This window comes from Poecilia reticulata, chromosome 1, assembly GCF_904066995.2.
Source record: "Poecilia reticulata chromosome 1, P_reticulata-male-v2, whole genome shotgun sequence".
NCBI classification, from domain to species: domain Eukaryota; kingdom Metazoa; phylum Chordata; class Actinopteri; order Cyprinodontiformes; family Poeciliidae; genus Poecilia; species Poecilia reticulata.
The window spans coordinates 11,842,503-11,864,766 of record NC_088830.1 but is presented as its reverse complement, the minus strand read 5'-3'; the positions used below and the strand labels follow the sequence as shown (position 1 = coordinate 11,864,766).

Below are 22,264 nucleotides of genomic sequence, written 5' to 3'. Positions count from 1 at the left end.
TACTCTCGGCTGCACAGTGGTGCAGTTGGTAGAGCTGTTGCCTTGCAGCAAGAAAGTTCTGGGTTCGATTCCCGGCCCCGGTCTTTCTGCATGGAGTTTGCATGTTCTCCCTGTGCATGCTTGGGTTTTCTCCGGGTACTCCGGTTTCCTCCCACAGTCCAAAAACATGACTGTTAGGTTAATTGGCCTCTCCAAATTGCTCCTAGGTATGAGTGTGTTTGTGCATGGTTGTGTGTCCTGTGTGTCTCTGTGTTGCCCTGTGACAGACTGGCGACCTGTCCAGGGTGTATCCTGCCTCTCGCCCGGAACGTTAGCTGGAGATGGGCACCAGCAACCCTCCCGACCCCATTGAGGGACAAGGGTGAAAGAAAATTGATGGATGGATGGATGTTTTACTCTCTACTGTGAACCTTCTCTCATCTGATCACGAAGCTGTTTTTAATAAAATACCAGTAAAATACAATACACTATCAGGACCACTTACACCCCATAGACCTGCAACAGCAAGCTTTTTAAGCTTAAAAGTAATCACACAAATAGTCATTTGGTTGCCCAATGAATTTCAAGATGCTTGTTACTGAAACGCAGGGAAATGTTTTACTTTCCATCAATGGATTTAACCGATGTAAGTTTAGATTTTTTTTTAAAGTGTGAGAAAGCACCGTCTTATCCATATTACATATTCTGAAACTTCTATGACTCCACCTTATTAGTGGCAGTGTTATTCCAGGACTGATTGTGTCTGTTAATCCAGAATGCAACAAAGAGCTGCAGGGAACATTTCTACTGATGAAGTTTTTTTTGTTTTATTTTTTTAATCTGTTTTACTGTTTAGCTACATTTCTTGTGTGTCAGAGCACTCATGCAAAATCAGAAGTCATTATTGACTGAAAGTTTTTGTAATATTTTATCTCCATCAGAATTTTACATCTTTACAAGCTCAAATGTTTTTAAAAAAGCATTATTACTATGCAACACATTTATCTAAAAGAAATTGCACATGCAACTATTTACAGCTGTGGAATACTGTTATTGTTCCACACAACCTCTTGTTTTAAACACACACAGTTTGACACGATGGTCCACCTACAATCTGTTTTTAGTAGATACAACACAGAAGAGATTTTCCTGCAGTAACACTCGGTGCTTTTCCAGGTAGAAATTTTGGCCAGAGCTGAAAACAACATAACACATTTCCATCGATGCAGAAGCAGGATCCTTCCGTCTTCTACTAGTAGGCATTATTTTCAGTGGAGGATGCGGTGAAGGTAGCGTTCAGAGTCTCTGGCGCTCTCCATCCTAATGCCCAACCTCCATGATGATGGCTTGATGGGATTTTGATTCCCTGTAATGTCTTCCTCAGCTGGCAACTTAAATGCCTCCAGACTTTCTGACTGATCAGCGTCATCTTCGACAGCGTAGACAGCCAGTGGCTCCTCGACCCTGAAGACAGAAAGGCAACAGTAAGTTCATCTGACCACCATGAAATCCTCAAACAACAATAATTCAAAAAAGGACAGTCATAAATCACAAACGCAACAAATAGCTTTTATGCATGAACATTTTCTAATCTGGGGTTGTCCTTGTGAAAGAACAGCAATGCAAATTTCTCAAACAATTTTTTTGGTAGAACTACGTTTAATGCTCTTATTAACAGCACTTTGTATATTCACACACGGCTCCAATCATTTGTCAACAAGAATCAGGTTTTCAACAGTTTGAAAACCTAATTTCGGTTAAATCAAGTCACATTTTGTTGTATAATCCATTTCAGCAACAGGCAATTCAAAGTGCTTCACATTGAAAACATGAAACGAAAAACAGCAGGACACTTTACATTGCTGTGGCAATTAGATCCCACAGTTGCTATTTTGAGTAAGTTAGGGACACTATTGTGACATATTCCTAAAAGACTTGCCCTTATAGCAAGTCTATCTAACGAAATCTCCTGATTTGCATTGCTTTGTTTTATCCCCCTTCTGAATCAAGGTTTGTTTAGTAATTAGATTTTTAGAAAAATTTAATTTGTAGGCAGAGCAGAACTCAGTCTTGCAAGGTCAGTGTCTGTATGTCAGGTCCTTGATGTTAAACACACCTTTCAAGACACAAACTCAGAATCCTACCATCAGACGTTTTCACATACCTGAGATACCCCGACGTTTTGAGCCACTTGTGTTCACCGTGTCCTTCCGCTCTCATTCCGCTTTTATTCCTGGCTCGGACTCTCAGCCCCACCAAGGCCTGGGCCAGGCCCGCTTCATCTTCTACCTGCTCCTCTTCGCTCTGCTTTCCCTTTTCTGCTCCTTCCGGATTCGCTTCTACGTCCTGCCACACCAGCTTCGCCCGATGCTCCGCGTTTCTGTCCCCCGCCACTCTGAACAGCCTGTGCAGCTGATGCAGGTTCACCCCTGAGAAGATGTTGGAGCAGCCCGACTTCCTACTGCGCCGACTGGAAGGTTTCCACTCCGCAGGCAGACTGTTCTCAGTGGAGCTGACTTCGAAGGCCTCTGCCATATTATTATGTCAGACAGCTTAGTTGTTTGTTTTTATCCTGCACAAGAATCAAAAAAGGTAACCTTGAAAAAAATGACTAGATGATAAATAATTGAAAAGAGAGGGGAAATCTAAGAAAATGAGCCACGCTGTTCAAACTAAATAGAAGAGACTTCATCTGGAAACTCCCTGCCACAGCAGACAAAAGTCTCTATATTCTTTTATTAACATAGGTAAGCCAACAGATATCCATACCTCTACTGGACTAGGCCAAAAATAGTCTTCTGACCTCAAGGACTTATGATCAAATATAAGTAGTCAAAAAAACAAACAAAAACATTGGAAACAGGCAAAAAGCTGGTCAGCACATAAAATAAGGGTTTTATTGCTATTAAGCAAATTAAGATTTTTACATTAATTATTGCAAGAGTTTTAATAATTTTGAGACATTATTTTAATACAGAGTAAATCGATTTTTCAAATGTAATACTTTACATGAAGTTTTAATTTATCTTTTGAGAGAATGTTTGTGTCTTGTAAGAAGCAAGCTTCTTGGCTTAAATATGAGTTTGAATACTTTTGGACTTGTACATGTTGAGTCCTAAGGAAAATGTCAAACCTGCACAGCTCAAACCTATCAATAATTTATCGTTTGCTAACAAATTCCACACAAACAAATAAATCAATCTGCTTAATTTTGCATGTCTGCAGCAATGCATGCATGTCTTGAAGTGTTCCACACTAAGAGATCTCATGTTTTTTTATTGACTGAATACAGTTTTCTATAAATTAAGAAAAATCTACACTTTGTTGAACTAGTCATCCATGTTTGCAAATTTAGGCCATCTTGCTATTCTCGGAGAAAATGTTTGGATTGAAAACGATTGTATTGATCAATTTTGCTCCAGACTTTAGACGCCCAACAGATTAATGAATACTGATCTTTCTTCAGAATATAAAAGAACATAATAATTACTGACAGTATTTTCTCACAGTATTTTCATGAGGTAGCCCAGAGGTTATTTCGTTTTACCAATTAAATGACACTCGGCAAAAACTTTTTTCTAAACCAAGAAATAATGTTGCTCACTCTGAGAAGTTCTTTTGCAATAAAAAAAAAACAAATGCAGCGTAGTCCAATCATAATGCTTACCTTAGGCTCTGTGGATTGAATGAGACGGTCTGACTCTACACTACAGTCAGGCACTGACAACCTAATTACTGAACCAGCATCTAGACTGCAGCCTTCACCACCACCTAATGCTGAGCTGACCCAGTTCCAACCGCAGCGTCAGAGGCAAATAGAGCCACGGGGGAAGGAATAATCAAAGAGTAATCCAGCAGTGACGTCAAGCCCAAGGCGATCACCTCAGCGTGAGCCTGTAAACAAAGAGGGAGAAAGAATTTAACAACCAAAGAATGTGTAAAAATATCAGGGCTGAGCTGAGGAGGATTGTGTGGAGAAGTATAGAACGGTTCTCTTGTTTGAATGTGGAACTACACAGCCGTTTCCTCCAGCTGTAGATATGATGTGTGCCGTAACTCACAACAGTCTGAAGTTGGAAGCCCCCCTGCCATCACTCTAATCTCCCTCCACTGATTGTCTATCAGATTCAGGTCTGGACTTTGGCTGGGCCACGCCAATACATGTTAATATTACATCCAGTAATAAGCTAAGTTAAAAACGTGTTGGTCAGATTAAACGATTGCTATCAACTTAAATCCGTCAGGAGTATGAACAATTTGGGGCTTAACTTTATGTCGCACTTTGTTTCTTTTTGTTTGCTGTCTCGTGGGATATGTGATTCTGCAAGAGGTTTTCCTTGCCTTTGCAAGCAAAGCATGCTTGACAATAAAAAAGCCTTTCACTTCTCACTTATTTAGCAGGATCCTGGCAAGGAGGCCATTCAAGCAGTTCTTTCAAAATTAGACCTGGAGGCATTTTTTTATTCCTTGAGTGAATTTTTAAATCTAAAAGTCCAGTTTTTAAATTAGATGCCCAAATGTTACTTTATAGGTCAATGTGCAAATCATCATCCTGGACTAGACCTAATCGTGGATGGGGAAGATCCCAAAAATCATTTTGAAGAGTGGACTCAATTGCATTTTACTGGCACAAGATGAATGCTTAGCAGACCAATTGCAGATTTCAGCTTTTGTTTTTGTTTTTTAAGTGTGTTGAGTGACATAAGATTTGATGTGTTTCTAATCTGTTTTTAGTTTCATGGATATTAAAAGCACTGGGTGGAGTAAACAAACAGGAAACAACTTTGGGATTAAGTAGTCCAAGTTGTCTAGTAGCTCAATTAGAAAAGCTGGAACACAACGCAGAGGTTCGCTAAGAGAAAACAGGATCAACAAAACAGTGATCCAATTCAGAATTAAAGGCACAGCAAGAGATATATAATACCACTACAACAGACAGGACAATTACATTAAGACTAGCCTGTGTCAAGGTCAAGAGAAAATTACGAATTGGTGCACTAAATGTAAAAATAGTTCAAATAAACTGCAGTAACCAGATCTCCTTCTTAAATATTTCTCGACTGTCTCTTCATTAGAGGGAAATTCTTCAAAAACCAACAGTAAACAGGAGGAAGTAGCATAATGACTGGACTCATTTGATGCAACATTTGTTTTATTGATTGTAGAGCCTATTAAGTGGGTTCTACAAGCAGGTTTTTCAAATAATAGCGCTATGTTGTACGATTCTCTGATTTCATGGTATGTAATTTTCCTTGTGACACCTGAACGCAACGCCAATCAGCCAGCAGGTGTGTGAGTGCAATATAAGCAGCTGTATGGCTCCGCTTCGGCAAATTTGTAACACTTTTATTTTTCTTTGGAGACAGTTTGTAAAAACTGAATATGAATAGACTTTTTGTCGGACTGCTGAAATCTCGAACGATTCAACTTTCCAGAATGTGTGTTGTTCAGCAAAGCGCACCTTACATCCGCGATAAGACCCCCAAAGATAAAATAGGCGGTGTGGTAAGTTCGAAGCACCAAAATAGATTTTCTTTTTTTTTATGTTTTGTTAGAAAATTACACTGTTTCTTGTTTGACTTATTTCATTTGTTTCTTTCTCTAAAGGAGTCCATGTTTGTCCTTGCTGTGATGTTTGTGGCCATCCTCGGGCCTTCCGGTTGGATTCTATCAAACTTGGACAACTACAAAGGCTGAGAGTAATGGCGGACACGGCGGAGAGACATTTTGGTGTGCTTGCCGTTGAATATGGGATTTGACCATTGTTGGATACTGTAATAAAGTCTAGTATCATGACGGGTGTGCGGGTTTTTTGTGGATAGTTGCAGTTTAGCACGCCCACCGTTAGGTGTCGCAATGTGTGGGAGCTGCCAGAATCCCAACCTCAATTTTTTGAGAGCGACTGAAATTCCATACATATCGTATTGTGCGGAAGTGGAGTTTCGGTTTACAAACCAGCAGCAAACCTAGGTCAGTCAACGAAAAATATTACAAAAAAACTGAATGCGCCATGAAGCCGCAGCTGTCCGGGGCGCAAAGGCGAGCGTTTGCGCCTTCATTATGCGGATCTGAGGCTGTGCGATCAATTCAAGAGGAGCTTGTTGCTGCGATACACGGAGCTCTGGAAGTGGCTGTGGAGATCGCAGTCCGGGAGGTGCGAACGCTCGTAGGTCAGGCGACAAGCGACATGTATGTAGAGCTGCGGAGGGAAAACGAGTCCCTGAAAGAGAAGCTGCAGCGGGCAGAAGAGATGCTGGCTGAATGTGAGCGGCTTGAGGATAATGACAGAGGCGTTATGCGAAGAGGCGAGGCGCCCCACCCTACGCCCTGCGGTCTAAACACAAATGCTACAACAGAAAGCGCCGAGATCAGGAGTGAACTTGCAGGTCACGGCCGCCCTGGCCCGGATGTTCGAGGTGAATATATGAACAGACGTGAAGAGCTGCTAGCCAATGTAGCCTCAGAACAAGAAAAGGATCATAATAAAGGTAGGGCAACATGTCTGTGTGCACATAGGTGTTATGTTTCATTTACACCACATTGCCGATGGTATTGGTTTACTCTCGCACACGAACTTTAATGCTAAAGGTTTATATCAGCTCAGCATTTGCCTATTTAGCTTAAACTCTAAGAAAACTTTCCTTAATGTTTGGGGGAAACGATGACCATTCTTAGAAATGCTCATTTGTGAGGTCAGACGCTGATGTTGGACTACAAGGCTTGGTTTGCAGTCTTCTTTCCAATCCATCCCAGTGATGTTTTATTGAGTAGAGGTCAGGACTCTGCAGGCCAGTCATGTTCCTCCACACCAAACTTACTCATTCGTTTCTTTATAGACTGCTTTGTGCATTGGTGCATAGTCATGTTTGAACAGGAAAGAGTCATTCCTAAAATGTTCAGCAAAATGCAGATGGTAAAAAGAAAAGTCTATGCACTTTTTTGTATTACATTCAGTGTCCTTACAACAAAACATTCTGTTGAACATTTTTCTGTTTTTACAATTTGCTTCATTTTTTTTTTCATAGATCCCACCGAGATGACATCTCGGATGATTGCATTGAAAAACGAAGGTGTGATAACATGTCGAAACCCACGAGCTCCAGAGTCGGCGCAGCCTCTCAGCACAGCCATCAAATCTACAATGCAGGAAGTAATCGTGAAGCAGGAAAGACTGGAAGAGCAAAGGAGTGGGGCATCCTGCTGCTTGCAATTAATTAAAGAGGAAAACTTAAGCATGGAGGGCATCGGGTGGCCGCCAGAGGAGACAGATATTCAGAGTCAAGATCCAGAGACTCGTCTTCTCGGTGCAAGGGTAGATCAAGGTAAGAGGCAAACCAGATGAGCTCAAAGTTGAAGAAATGTGCAGGAGCATTTCTGTTTAAGGTTTTAAATGTTTGGTCCATCGGTCGACAAGAGACATTTTGCCCTCTCTATCCAGTAAAAAAAAACAACTTCACTTTCTCATGTTAAAACAAGCAAAAAAATACAATGTTTGTGACAAACAAAACCTTACATTTTTCATCATGACATTACGGTTTTATCCGATTTGTTTTCATTCCCTCAGCTTGTCCTCCAGACGTGAGCAGCAGCCTCCCTTCAGCCTCCGACCTCCAGTCCGTCTCCCCAGAGTTTCCAAACATCTTCCACCTGGCCGAACAAGCTTCCGTATCACAAGTTCCTCCGCAGGTCCACAGATTCCACCTGGAGGCAGGCCGCAGCGTCGCCGGCGTTCCCACGTGCAAGTTCTGCGGTCAGACCTTCCCCCTGCCCAGCCTGCTGCGGCGACACTACGGCCAGTGCCGCCAGAGGCTCCAGCAGCGCTGTCTGCCGCCCGTAGCGGGGGGCCCGCGAACCAGGCTGCAGCTGTACCCCCCGGGCTGCAGCCCCTTCCGCTGCACCGTGTGCAGCCGAGAGTTCAACCGCTTGGAGAACCTGAAGACCCACCTGCGCATCCACACCGGAGAGAGGCCGTACACCTGCTCCGTGTGCCTCAAGTGCTTCCGCCACTCGGGAGCACTCACCCGGCATTTCCGCATCCACACCGGGGAGAAGCCGTACGTCTGCGGGCAGTGCGGGAAGTCGTTCAGGAACTGTGGAGGGCTCAAATTCCACCAGCGCTCTCACAGCGATAACCAGCAGTAGATTTGGAGAGTGTTAACTTCTTTAATGCATTAAATTATAGTAATCTAAAGCAGATGATTAAAAATATCAGTTTGTCAGCAGTCTTCCCCAGGGTTGATTTTGACTATAAATTTCCAATATCATAACTTTTTTTTTTTTTTTTTAGAAAAAAAGGATTAATTGGCTGTCAGTCAAAATCTGTAAAGAGTCAATACAATACGCAAGTGTCACGTTTTGAAAAGAAATACTACATCAGGGGTTTCGATTGCGCTTTTAATTTATTGAAATGCTCTGAAGCTTTAAGAGTAAATATTTTTATACGTGGTTTTTACAGGGTCTTCTTTTAAAATGTTTTCTTGACGATGTGTTTTCACAAATTAGCCTTTTTACGTGGTGGAGCTGCAATGACTGAGTCAGCATTTAATAAAACCTTCAAACGGTGGAATGTATTAGATTAACTATTTTAATAGCCGTATACAGGTATAGTGTATTGTGAAAATAATAATTGTAGTGCATAATGACATTTTATGTTTTATGTGGGGCCTCCCGATTTCAATCAAAGTGCTGTTTTTTGTCGTTCTATTTTTCGTATTTAAATAAAATCACTGTATGAGCCAGTTTGAGCTGGTATTGTTGACTTGTGTGCTTATTTGCGATACCAGTAGAGGGCGACAAAGATCATTTCTCCCTTTCATCTCATGCTGGGTAATGACAAAAAACTAAATATTTAACGCCAACATACAAATTACACTCGGAACTTCAGTTTGGATAAGCAAAGCAATTACTGTCAGTCAAAAACCTGGCATTTAACTTCATCTGACAATAACTCAAATGATCATTTTAGAAATATGCAAGCAATATAATGTTTTACCAGCCAGTTCTTAAACAGATCCACATCATTCAGTCAGGCGGGTCATGTTTAGGAAAACATCACAACATGACAACTGTCCAACTGAAACTTATTTTAATCAGACAATCATGCCCTGTCAGAAGCTTCCTGCCTGTTGCAGTAACTGCTTGATAAGATGTTTGCTCTGAAGATAAAACTAAAGTGGGAACAGCGTGTTTGAAGATCAGGAACATGAGAAAAGCAAATAGCATCAAAGTCCTAAAACTTGAGTATTTAATTTGTCTTAACTGGCAGCCGGTTGTAATCTGTTTTAGCTACGGCCTATGCGATTTGAGTTTGCAATAGTTTTTATTGTACTCTGATGAGCTGTAGAGAAAAAGCAGCTGTAAGAAGTGACAGAAAGTTCTCTACTCACTTCCCATCTTAGCTAATACTGAACTGATAAGAGCTAAAAAAAAACAACTTCCTTTTTCAACAACTATAAACACTTCCTCTGTTTCTAAACATTGCACAAGAGTAGCATTGAGCACTCCTCCCCTCTTCTTCACAGTGACTTCTAATAAGTTGGGAGGGTTGAAAATCGTACAGTTTATACTAATATTCACACATGTGAATACAAAATGTGTAACATTAATGAACAAAAAGCTGACAGAAGTAATAAAACAAATTACTGAAAATTTACCAGTGAAAATCAGATGTTGCTTTTGAATTCAACAGAATAATAATAATTAAACAACAAATAAAACAGGACAAAAATTATGGATAGTTTCTTTATTCATAAAAATTATGGATAGTTTCTGTAACTATCAATGAAACGTCTGCTCTTGTCCACAGGTATTATGGTTCACTCCTAGTGGGCAAAATGCTCAGGTTTGAAGGGAACCTTCTCCAGATGGCATGTTTCAGCTCCTCCTACAGATATGCAATGGGATTCAGATCAGGACTCAGATGGCCAGTTCACAATAGTCCAATGTTTTGCTCTTATCCATTCTTGGGTGCTTTTAGTTGTGTGTTGGGTCTTTATCCTATTGGATGACCCATGAGATAAAAAAAAAAAATCTTTGACGCTAAGCAGCACTTAAGCTTCTAGAATGGCCCTGACCTTGAAAAGTAAGCTTAAATGCCATGTCCATACAAGAATGTCAGCCAGCACAAGTGACACTAAAATGGGTATTAAGCTGGAAGTTTATCGTGGTTTCTTTACAACTTGCCACGCATAATTTACCCAAATATTGAGTTGTGAGGCTGTGTGTGTCTGTGTGTGTTGGTGGGGTCAATCTAGGTACAGCTAAGTTTCCTGGCAGATTTAGATGTAAGGATAATAAGGTCTTATTAAACCACAATTTTTCTTTTCTGAAATAACTTCTGAGTTAATATCTATCTATCTATCTATCTATCTATCTATCTATCTATCTATCTATCTATCTATCTATCTATCTATCTATCTATCTATCTATCTATCTATCTATCTATCTATCTATCTATCTATCTATCTATCTATGTGTTGAAATTGATCATTTTGCTCTGTGATCGACTCTTCTGTACTGATCAGCCCGCTTTCTGCTATCGACTATTCATCCTGGATTAGAATGGGAAGCGAACGTTCTCTGAACAACACCGAGCTAACAAAGATAGCCGCTAGCCAAAAACCGGCGGTTTTTGTCGTGTTTCCCCCTCTGTGGCAGTTTTAATGAGCCAGGCTGTTCGGACGGACCGTCTGCAGTCATGGTACCGGAGCTGGTCGAGTTTGGAGGCTCTTCCTCCCTCCCCGGTCTCATGATGTCGGTGGGTTTCGTTAGTTTCGCCTGAGCTCCTCTCTTCTCCTCTGCAGCTGCTGTTGCTGCTCCTGGACTCTCTCTCTGCTCACAGTGAGTTATTATCTACTCCTACCTCATATTTTAAGCTATGTGAAACATGAAATGCTCCCACATTCGTGTTATTATGTAGTGTTCCGTGCTCTCCATTCAGAGTTCACTTTCCTGTTTTGACCACATCTCTCTCGGGCCACGGCAGCTGCTAGCATCAATTGTTTGAGCTGCCTGTTCATTCTGTTGTGACTCTATTGGAAATATTCGCGTTTTAATAGGAAAACTGCTCGAGCAGGTTTTTAAAGGCTACACCGGTTCTATCTTATAGGAAGCCACTTTCACTGTCATGTGCATTGCCTTTCAAAGTACTTATACCCCTTCACCCGTTTACACCTTTTGTCACGTTTCTTGATTGTGATCGACCAGAACTAGATAGTGAATATGTTAAAATTTAAGTCCTTTTTAAAAGTTTTTGACAAATAATAAGTCTGCTAAGTGTGTTAGCAGACTTTTTGTTTTGGTCATTCTTTAAAATAATAACCCTAATCTTATCACAGATTCTCACTTCTAAGCCTCAGACTTTGACTAGGTCATTCTAATATATGCTTTGATCCTAGTTATTCCATTTTTAAGCCCTGGCTGAATGCTTATCATGCAGCCTGAAGTATGATGGCAGCATGCTTCAGGCAAAAGTCTGGAATCTTTTGTTGCAGTCTAAACTACATACAACCTTTGACCATATTCCATGTACCTGTAAACCACACAAAGCATTTTGCAATCAAAAAGTTTAATTCTGCTCTCATCTGACTAAAGCGTCACATTCTTCTCGTGTTTGCGGTGTTGCGAAAACCAAAATGTGATTATTTCTTTCCTGTTTTTTTTTTTTGTTTAAAATTAATCATAAACTAAGCATGAACATTTTAATTAAACAATGTAATCAGATTACATTGCAGAAACGAGATCATTGATCCAGAACTTATCCAGATGTTAGTTCAAGTTACTTTGAGTCAGATGACTTATTTCCGCTAGGCACCATTCTCCAGCTTCAAACTAGAGCTGCACAGTCAAATTACAATTGTAGCATTCCCTGGGAAATAAGGACTTAAAATTTTATCACACAGTTTTGTGGTATTTTTTGAAAAGCGATTTAAAAAAATGACGACTTTAGTCTTTTTTTTTTTTTTAGGCAGTTGTGTGTGGCTGTGACTGGATACAACCGCAGTCAAAACCCCACAAACACCAACACTACCCTTAATTAACATCTATTTTGAAAAGGACTTCTTCGGGACACCACCATGTATTTTTTATTTAACTTTATTGATTATTTATTTCTCTTGAAATCAGCAGTGAAAAAATAACATGGATAAAACCTTTGATGTTTTAAGACATTATTTTCATTGTTGGTTATGATAAATTGACGCTTATTGTTTTTTTTTTAGATTTTTACAACAATACGATAAATGCCCATCCCCATTAGTCGTCACGGTTTTGCGGTCCAAGTTGCATTCTCAAATGACTCTTTGGATGCATAATTCAGGAGGCTATAATATTTCACTAACTGCTCGTTAGATGGACTCTGGGCAGTACAAACCCACACAGGAACGATGCTTGCCAAAATGTATTTGGCCATTGGTTGAACTTTCTCTGTTTTTTCTTTAGATCTTGGTAACACAGAGGCGAGGGCTCAGGGAGGCAGATAGGACATGATGTTAAAATGTGACTAAATCACAATCTAAATTGTTGCAACACTCAAAAACCGGAAATAACTGAAACATTAGTCGTCAGCACATTTTATGTATATTTTCTTGATGATAATGGTTTTTGACAAAATATTATGCTTACTGCTGTTTCCTATTTGGTTACTGTACTATGTTTTCAAGGTGTAAATCACTTTGAACTGCCTCGTTGTTGATATATGTGCTACGCTAACGACCTCGCCTCGACTATATTGGAAACTTTTGAAATGCTTTCCTTTCATTAAAGAGAAACTGCTCCGGGAAGCAACTTTTTATGACTGGGTGACTTTTGCACCCAGTCGAGTTTCTTGTTTCATTGATTGCATCCGGTCTGCTTGTCTTTTTTTTTTCTTTTCTTTTTTCTTTTTTTCTACTCGCTGCCCAGAGATGGCAATGCACAGCAATGGAGAGGGTTCAGGGGAACGGGGAGAGTTGGTGCACTCGTTATCTAAAGAGACCCCAGGCTCTCCGGATGCCTCAGAGTTGGGGAGTCCTCGCTGCCCACCGAACTTTGACCTCCTAAACATGGTGGTGTCCTACAAGAGAATGGCTCTGTTCCTAGAACCGGTTGTGGACGCAGTGGAGCTCATTCGCTATCTGCTCGGGTATGTACGGGTGCTTATGTCTTGAACCAGCATGTTGTTGTAATTTACCCCCCTACCCCCGAAGACCTCTAATCATATTTGTTGTTTTATTTGTTTTTTCATTGCTCAGATGGAAGATGCCGGTGTGCTCTCTTCTTGTGTGTGTGTTCCTTAATGTCTTCTTTTGCACAATTACTGAAGGTATGATGACATAAATAGTAGCCCTGCTCTGTTGTTATGCATTTTAATAATTGATAAAGCAGTTGTTTTTTTTTCTCTCCTCTGGTATCAGCTGGCTGGTTCACAGTGAGCGTGGTGGCAGTTTCGGCGCCTGCTGCCCTGGGTTACCTGCAGGACAGGTGCGGGAGCAGAGCGTCGGAAGCGGAGCTGCAGAAGAGGCGATACCACGCTGTGCATCGTAGAGACCTGCAGACAGTGAATCTCACCAAACAAGAGGCCATGCTGGAAATCAAAGACCTGTAAGATACAAAGTGCTGGTTTGCAGGCAGTGACCATGTAACCTTATTAAACCGTGTAGATTTAATAAGTATTGGTCACATCTGAGGCTCAGGATCTCCTAAGCAATATTTTTTTTTTGGTCCCTGATATTTATCCCAGTCACCTAAGGTGATTCATTTACCAAAAGCAAGTCCCAGTCCAATACAGCGTCAAAGTTAATTACACCAAAGCAATGTATATGCTCAAAACCTCCCAAAAATATTACATTTTGTCTATATTAGATGAGCTCATTAGTATTGTGATTTTTGTCCCACTGATCTCCCTCACCAGTGATGTTCTGCAAAGTCACTCTCTTCTGTTTATCAGAGAGCGACTCGGCTCTCTGCTAAACAGAGTCCCAGTTGGACTTTCTGCGTCAAAGCCAATTCTGCATTGGGTTAACTGGGCTGGGAAAACTACTCCAATGTTTTGAGAAGGCAAAACCTGAAACGCTGAAAAGTTTTCTTGTTGGGTAGTTTGCTAAATGGCTAAGCTAATACTAGCTTTTTGTCTCTGTATGTTGATATGACTCATTGGTACATTTCTCTGCAGGTCCCGTTAATCCTGTGGCAAAACTTACTGAAAACACTGGTTTCTTGTGGCATAAACGTATTGTTTCACTTTGGACTTCATAATGTTTTAATGAGTACAGTTTCAGCTGCTTTCTGTACAGCTCTCCTCCACATGAAGGCATAGTGCACAGACACAAAGAGAGCTGCAGTAACCACTGCAGTCTCACTGTGGAGTTTTATTGTGAAGGGTGAAAGTATTTTTTTCATTGTTGGCGTAAAACCCAGAGTAATTAAGTCAAGAAAGAGGTTGGTTGGATGTAGGGTTGTGATATCTTAAGTAAATATTGGGGAGATTTAATGCTGCTGAAGTTTAGACAAAATATGCACCTGCACATGTGTACACAGTAACATTCGTGCATCAGGCAACTTTCATTATAGTTTCTCAACTGAAGCCCGTCTGTGCTCCGAAAGTTTTTTTTACTAGCAACACTACTTCACACAATGACTTTGCATATTTTTTGCGGCAACATTCATTTACATCTAATCTAGTTATAATTGCTTCTTTTAATAGCATGCTACATTATTATTTCTGTTTGTGTTTACCGTCTCCAACAGGTTGAAGCACCTGGATGAAATGTTGTCCTCTGCCTGTCAGTCAGCAGAAGCTATTTATAAGGTCTTATACTGGGATGATCATGCCACATCATCGAGGTGTGTGTGTGTGTGTGTGTGTGTGTGTTAGTGCGCGCGCGCACTAACACACACAAATACATGAACACTGCATGTGATTCAGCCGTTTTTCTTCAGCACACTGAACCTTGGAGCTATCAATATTGAAATGGTACTGTAATTGTAATATACTACACATCTTGCCCTTCGTGTGAGATTTGTGGCTGAGTTTGGAATTATTATTATAATTTTTTTTTTTTGTAAGAAAAAAAAGGCCATTCTTTTTCTGTGGTCTAAGCCTTCCTTATATATGAACTTACTACTTCATACATTTATTTATGTATGAACTTATATAATAAACTTACTTGCGTTCAAACTTGTGACGTACTTATGTATGTACTTTCTTATGAATTAACTTACTTGACTTATGACCTTACTTCTTTACAAACTTAATTACTTCTAAATTTATTTATCTACAAACTTACCTATGAACACACAAACTCACTTCTTTACAAACATACTTCTTTGCGAACTTACTATTAATTACAAACTTACTATTTTACAAGCTTACTTCTTTTCGAACTTATTTACGAACATACAAACTTACTTCAGAACAAAATTTGGAGTATATTCAAAATGAATAATTGTATTTGAACATTCAAGTCAGGTCAAAACTGACTGAATACTGTGTCCGACTGTTGTCTGATTCTTCCGTTGCTCCTCCTTCCAGGTTTTATGGAGCAGTGCTAATAGTGGTTTGCCTGCTGTATGTCGCTCCTTTGGGCTGGGTGCTTGCTGGGCTTAACAGTATTGTCTTCCTGTGGAACAGAGACTTCTACAGAGGTTGGTTCATTCATACACATTTAACAATAACTCCTGGGATGGTTTTGATTTTTTTTTTTTCTAATGTTTCATTGATGTGTGTTTTCAGTTTTATTGGACCTCAGGAACCTGTTTCACTTGGGTCAGACGCAGACCTTAGAGGGGCTGAGTGAGGAGCAGGAACCCGCCAACACGGCGGACCAGACTCCAACCCCAACCAGCCTGGAGGTGAGATTACCAAAGAATGTGACCGTTTCAGATGTTGTGATTTATGGTAAAACCAGCCGCAACTGTAAGCTTCTTATTCTGTTTACCACGTGGGCTGAACTCATCGTATTTAATGTAGTGCAAATCCATAGATTGACAAACATGGTACATTGTCATCCATGTTGATTTTTTTTCCTCATATTAAACAAATGGACAGGGCCTCAGATTAGAGACAATAAGGTAACACAAAGCATCACTGTTGACATTCATTTGTGTGCTTATATTTTAATTTATCTCTTGTAATCTCCGTTTAATCTCTACTGTCCAGGCGGCTGATTCAGGAGGCAACAGGGTTTTACAAGATGTCTGCATAATAGTGGTCGTGTGTGTGTGTGTGTGTGTGTGTGTGTGTGTGTGTGTGTGTGTGTGTGTGTGTGTGTGTGTGTGTGTGTGTGTGTGTGTGTGTGTGTGTGTGTGTGTGTGTGTGTTTGTTTTCAACAGGACCTCTCTCCTGGCAGCATAGAAGAAGCAGAGGAGGCTGAGCCTGATGACGAGTTTAAAGATGCAATCGAGGTAAAAACAAACCTCACGCTGATATTTGAAGATCCAGTTCCCTTTCCTGCTGAGCCTGTAATCCCACAGTCTGTCATGGCCAGAGGAAAGAATTTGCCTAGACAATCCCATTTTCAGATAATCCCCAGACACAGAACTGAACATTTCTGGCTGCAGTTAAAGAGACATCCAAGCACTCAGAGAAACATAATCAGTCAGGTAGTCGCGCAGATTACATGCTGCAGTTAGGACACGTTATTTCTTTCTAGTATAATTTTAACCTTACATTTTAATCTTGCTTTATTTAAAATGTTCTAAGGAAAAGATAAGCAGTTGAACAAGAAGTTAATAAAATAAATGAATGAGCCACGCTTACTACAGCTTCACCTCAATTTTTACGTTTTTAAATTTATATACATGCACACACACATTTTCATATATATATATATATATATATATATATATATATATATATATATATATATATATATAATTATTTTTTTTTCTCAAAGCAATACTGCTGCTAGCGTTGTATGGGCCAACCTTAGTTTGCTGTTCCTGTGATTTATGCACATGTATGACAAAAGGCATCACATTTCATGTTTGCACAAGCCCTAAATAACCTTGTTGTCTTTACAGTCTTGTGACGCAAATTCAACCCCTGCATCAGATGTCAAATATTAGGCTTTTAGGGGCTGATAGTATTTATTTATTTTTTTTATTGCTTTGAAATTTGACCTGCTGAACAGGAAGGAGCATTGGTTTGCCATCAGTCACTGGCTTAATTAATTGGTGCATCAGTAATGCATGTCTATAACTGATGTGGCTCAGACAGACTTTAACGTAAGGATAACAGAAACTGTTCTGTTAAAGCAAATGAAACGAGCCCGGTTTTATTACATTCAACATTCTGGAGTATTTTCTTCATTTTCCAACACACATTTTGAAAATAGTCTACATTTGCCATTCGTTGTTTTGGAAATTAAAAGCTCTGATTCCTCCTGTTTTCCCCTCACGCTGTCCTGTTTACTCAGGAAAGTTCAGTTGCTCTACAGGTGAGTTTTCCCCACTTCTGAAATTCCTCCACAAGCAAAACTTCATGTGTCGTGCGCGTGACCTTGTGTGGTGGTTGGTTCTGCCTTCAAAGCATGGCTGTGTTATTTCAAGTTGTTCTCATGTGCTGTTCTGTTTCCTAACAAGGAAACCCCTTTGCTCTTGTTGGTAAGTGGATTCCATCCATCCATCCACGAGGCACATTAGTGAAATCAGCTTTTCTCCTCCATCCAATTTATTAAAACATCCTCATTAAGGATTGTCAGTGTCTGTATGCTTTTGTAACTGAAAGCATATTATGGGATGTTTTGCTCAGATGCCTGTTCCCTCTGTATATTAACATGTATGCATGAGTCATAAAAAACATTTTAGGGATGCACTGACGTGTAAATTTAGGCCAATATTAAAGTAGTTGTTGCGGCCGATAACTGATGTTGACCAATATTTTACATTATTATATATATTTCGCTGCCCCTTTTGACACTATGGAAAACATTACTACTATACTTCCCTTAAACAACCCCAATCAATGTCACAGTCAAATGTCCAAGCAAACGCCACCCGTTATTAACATCAACCACTTTTTATTTATTGGATTGATACCAATATTTTATAGATTGACTAACAACGACCAGTAACAATGTAAATGTCGATTGTGCATCCCTAATATGGTTATATTTATTTTTGAAAACCTGACATGGCTTCCTGCTCTGTTTCAGTGAACTAAGCTGACCTGCTGATGACCGACGATTTTTTCTTTTCTTTTTTTTACAGTTGTGCCAAAAAAATAGCAGAACCATAATTTCAATCAAGATCAACATTTTTGTAGAAATTATGTTTCTACATGAGAAATAATCGACTATTAGGTGTAGTAGAGTAAACCTCAAAGGATCCATCAGTCATTACATGAAAGGTCTACACTGACCTTAGACTGCTGCAGCTATCAGAAGAAGCTAATGTAAAGTCAGGCAATTGGCAAGAAGTTTTGTTGTTGCAATTAGCCCAAGAACCAATGTACGGGTCTGGGAGAGAGATTTTCTGAACTGGTGAAAGAATGTTTGTTTATTGGATCTTGGGTTGTAGATGGTTGATCAGATGACCTCCCAACACCGATTTCAAGCCTCAGTGCAGGTGAAGCATCCTATAAAAACTAATGTTGACCAGAGTAAATGTCCTTCCATTGTGTGTTTCAACAAGACAACAAGTCCAAACACTCCAGTAAAGAGAGCAGCATCCTGGTTCCAGAACAACGTTGGCATTATTGTGGGATCACACTAATCCCAGGACCTTAATCCAATGTAAAACTTATAGGCTCAAAATATTGATTCCCTTCATGACTTTGATCTCATTATAAGACTAATGCATGTGCTGCGTGTATTTGCACTGTAAATGCATGAATTTTTAGGTTTAATTATTACATTTGTGGCCTCACTAGCTATACTGAAGGTGCTAAATTTTTCAAACATTAGTGATTGTTTTTGGCTGAATTTAATCTGGAAGGAGTACATAAAAACTCAGGTTTTATAAACTGAGATAACAGTTTTTTTATTTCGTTTTTCCATCTTCCGAAGGAGGATGATGACGGACCTCTTGGCGCTCCTGAATATGACACGGTCTCTGAGAACGGCTTCTTGAGTCGAAATGAGCCGATCCGCAGCAAGGTGTCCAAACTGACGGAGAGGCTCCGGAAACGCTACCCTGCCACCAGCATGGGTCAGTCAGCTCTGACCCGTTTTCTGGGTCTTTTTTTTTTTTTGGTCTATTTTTAGACCTGATTAATAGGGAAGAAAAACCTTAAAGTGCATCAACCTTTCATTGTTCTCTTTTTATCTCCAAAGGCAACTGTTCCAGCTGCAATGCCGTCTTCTCAGTATTGAAGAAGAGGGTGAGACCGAAACTTTCCTTTTAAATGTTTCAGCTTTTACATCATTATCTATTCTAGCCGAATCGTTTCCTTGGCTCTAAATTGAACTAACGCGCCTTTATGTTGTAGAGAAACTGCAGCAACTGTGGCAACAGCTTCTGCTCCCGATGCTGTTCCAGCAAGGTGCCCAGGTCCTTCATGGGGGCAACAGGTGAGAATACATAATAATAACAATAATAGACACAATCATGTCAGCTTTAATTATGATTACATTTTTTAAGGAGAAAAATTTTCTTAACGTGGCGGTTTTAAAAACAGGTTTGCCAGTTTCTATTTAAGCAGCTGTCTCTGATTTAAGCTACTGCGACTTTTAGGTGGATTTCTGTTCCAAACCACCTGAATCAAATGGCAGACTTCAGAAGTCTGGTAATGAGTCATTCATTTGATCCAGGTTAGAGTCTGTATGCATGTAAAAGTTGCAGGACAGTAGGTTTAGAGGACCAGAGTCAGAGACCCCTTCATGCCAGTCGCTTCCAGTTGCTGTTTATTTTTCCTGCTGCGTCTCATCCTCTGCTTCCTGTTTCTGTTTCAGCTCCAGAGGCGCAGAGAGAGACAGTGTTTGTGTGTACTGCCTGCTATTCCATTCTCAAGTTACAATGAGACGGCAGACTGATTTTTGTCTCCGGAGTCCTTCACTGAAACCCAAACCTACATGCTTCGGTTGTGTAGTAAAGGCTCGTACTCGCTGTCCAGACAATTTCCCACGTGGAACTTCCAGGACCCTCCTGCCTTTACCAGCTGCCATCCCTCTGTAAACCTCTCATGTGGCTTGTGGGATTGCTCCTGTAGTGTGTTTTTAGATGTTTCCTGCTAAATCTGTCAAGTAATTGCAGTTTGACTTCATGAGTCTTTAAGGGTTGACACAGATCATTATGGGTTCTCAGTCAAAGGAACCTACATTTATACCTCTCTCTGAGCTGAGAGAAGTCTAAATGCCAAAACCGAACAGGATGGATACCTTGGTTTAGGTTTTTAATCTGCTTTACGTTTCCTGTCCTGTGGGGCAGACGAGTCGTACTGAGAGGGATTCTCTATAAGAACAAAGTGAAGGGCGTTCTGCAAATGTGAGACGCTTTTGGATGAATTTCCAAAGTGGACAAAACTGGAGTCGGTGCGTTCAAATTAATGATGGATCGACGTTCTGCGTCTAGCTTTGGCCCGCTAATGTGGAGATTGCACAGTGTTGCTCAGTTATCATATTTTGTTGGCTTACCTGAACTCACTGAGATAATTTATTCCTAAACGTTTAGACGAAACGCCCAGTTGTGTTTCAGACGGGATCCTGCTGCTGGAGTACTGCCTGTGACCTGAGGAAGAACATGTAGAGTCAGCAAAATTTGAAGTGGGGGCGAGGGGGTGAAAAAAGCACAACGTTAAGCAGAACAAAGACTTTTACAAAATAACTATCGACTTGTTGCCTCCTTCTGGTTTTATTGCTTCCGTGTGGGTAAAATGCGCTTGTCGCCGCAGCAGCATAGGAAGCTTCTCTTCGAACTGGACGGACTCTGGTCTGACTGGATGAAAGTCCCAGAATCCACCTGAAACATTTACCACAGCCTCACTCTCTCTTGCAAGCAGGACTTGACTTGAAGAACTGACGTTGTGTCGCGGTGAAGAGTCGATTTTTAATCAGACACAGATGATTGTAACCGTTTGCTTTGCTTTTATGGTAATTATATACATACACTGTTATTGTAATATGTTCTGTTTGTTCTACAGCTAATATATTTAATTTAAAACTCCAGAAAGTGCAGATTTTTATTTGAACAACTTGACTGTGTTTTTATTTATAAATTTAGGGTCATATTTTAAAGGTTCGTTTATGATACTATTGTAATAAACTCGGAAAATTTAAGTGATCAACTCTGAGCAGAGAAGGTTAGGGTTTTTTTTTTTTTCTTCTTCTTCTTCATTATTAAAACGTTAACATTAATTCAAAAACAGTTGTGACCGCAGTTTAATTCTGGATGTAGAATTTCTTATAACATTCCTCCCAGTTTTTAGCACAAGAATTAAATTTTATTTTGGATTTTATCATTCAGAGTTCTTTTTTTTCCTTAAAAGCATTATACACATATAATCAGTTTCTCTTTTTAATGCTGGGCAGGTTGTACTTTTACATAACTGAAAAATTTGGGTTCCATCTTTAAAGGAAATTTGTCTTTTAACTGAGCTATAATGTCAGTACTAAGCAGTGGTGTAAATGCTTATGGTTCATTAAATATTCCTGCTTCTATAAACACTTTTGTTATGTCATAAAGTAGGTCCCATGTCTTTAATTGTTGATATGACTAAAATAGTTTGATGTAAAATTACGTCTGTTGTGGACGGATGGGGTCATCTGTTGCAACGTCTGTCATGGTGAAAAAAGACCGTAGCCTAAAAGAAAAGCTCTCTTTATCAGGGTGTCCTCATCCTTCAAGTCTTAAATTCACGTATCTAAAAATTAAGGCCTTAAGATATCTTAAATTCACTCAGACAGTCTGTTCTGTGACTTGAGCTACTTAGCGGTTGTGGCTACCGCTAAGTAGCTAGCTAGCTCTTTTGCGTCTGTCATGATGTAAATTTATTGCCAGCTGGCTAGGAAACGTTGGCCTTCGCCTCTGGCTCACTTCCGTTGCCAACCCATACAATATTACTATACTGTATCTGTGCAACAAGGCTTGGATAAAATATACTGCTCAAAAAAATAAAGGGAACACTTAACCAACACAATATAACTCCAAGTAAATCAAACTTCTGTGAAATCAAACTTAGGAAGTTTGATTTAAATTAGATTTGATTTGATTTAAATTTAAATTTGATTTGATTTAAATTAGATTTCATATATATGAAATCACACTTAGGAAGCAACACTGATTGACCCGACGAGGGTCCCCGTTGTCAATCAGTGTTGCTTCCTAAGTGGACAGTTTGATTTCACAGAAGTTTGATTTACTTAGAGTTATA

General features: G+C 39.9%; 3 protein-coding genes across 6 annotated transcripts; 2 read left to right on the top strand and 1 right to left on the bottom strand.

The window, feature by feature from the left end:
• Positions 1-893: 893 nt before the first annotated feature.
• avpi1 (arginine vasopressin induced 1) lies at positions 894-3,766 on the bottom strand. Its single transcript, XM_081605964.1, has 3 exons — positions 3,647-3,766; positions 2,144-2,551; positions 894-1,443 (listed from the first exon to the last, which is right to left on the bottom strand). The coding sequence occupies exons 2-3, from the start codon at positions 2,512-2,514 to the stop codon at positions 1,248-1,250; spliced, it is 567 nt and encodes a 188-aa protein (XP_081462090.1). The 5' UTR covers positions 2,515-2,551; positions 3,647-3,766; the 3' UTR covers positions 894-1,247.
• Positions 3,767-4,681: 915 nt separating this feature from the next.
• On the top strand, positions 4,682-8,728 carry LOC103465777 (uncharacterized). 2 transcript variants are annotated; one of them, XM_008410929.3, is made up of 4 exons: positions 4,682-5,484; positions 5,587-6,395; positions 7,005-7,301; positions 7,544-8,728. In XM_008410929.3, exons 2-4 carry the CDS (start codon positions 5,990-5,992, stop codon positions 8,119-8,121), a joined length of 1,281 nt encoding a protein of 426 aa, XP_008409151.1. In that variant the 5' UTR covers positions 4,682-5,484; positions 5,587-5,989; the 3' UTR covers positions 8,122-8,728. The 2 variants fall into 2 exon arrangements, with proteins under 2 accessions (XP_008409151.1, XP_008409142.1); XM_008410920.3 differs by having other exon boundaries at positions 4,687-5,484; positions 5,587-6,467.
• A 1,760-nt stretch (positions 8,729-10,488) lies between these two features.
• Positions 10,489-21,557, top strand: zfyve27 (zinc finger, FYVE domain containing 27). 3 transcript variants are annotated; one of them, XM_017307233.2, is made up of 14 exons: positions 10,489-10,818; positions 12,880-13,099; positions 13,209-13,279; positions 13,371-13,557; positions 14,704-14,799; positions 15,488-15,600; positions 15,689-15,807; positions 16,288-16,359; positions 17,373-17,393; positions 17,539-17,559; positions 18,963-19,104; positions 19,230-19,276; positions 19,385-19,466; positions 19,848-21,557. In XM_017307233.2, exons 2-14 carry the CDS (start codon positions 12,882-12,884, stop codon positions 19,913-19,915), a joined length of 1,257 nt encoding a protein of 418 aa, XP_017162722.1. In that variant the 5' UTR covers positions 10,489-10,818; positions 12,880-12,881; the 3' UTR covers positions 19,916-21,557. The 3 variants fall into 3 exon arrangements, with proteins under 3 accessions (XP_017162722.1, XP_008409175.1, XP_008409183.1); XM_008410953.3 differs by lacking the exon at positions 17,539-17,559 and having other exon boundaries at positions 10,491-10,818; XM_008410961.3 differs by lacking the exons at positions 17,373-17,393; positions 17,539-17,559 and having other exon boundaries at positions 10,491-10,818.
• Positions 21,558-22,264: the final 707 nt, after the last annotated feature.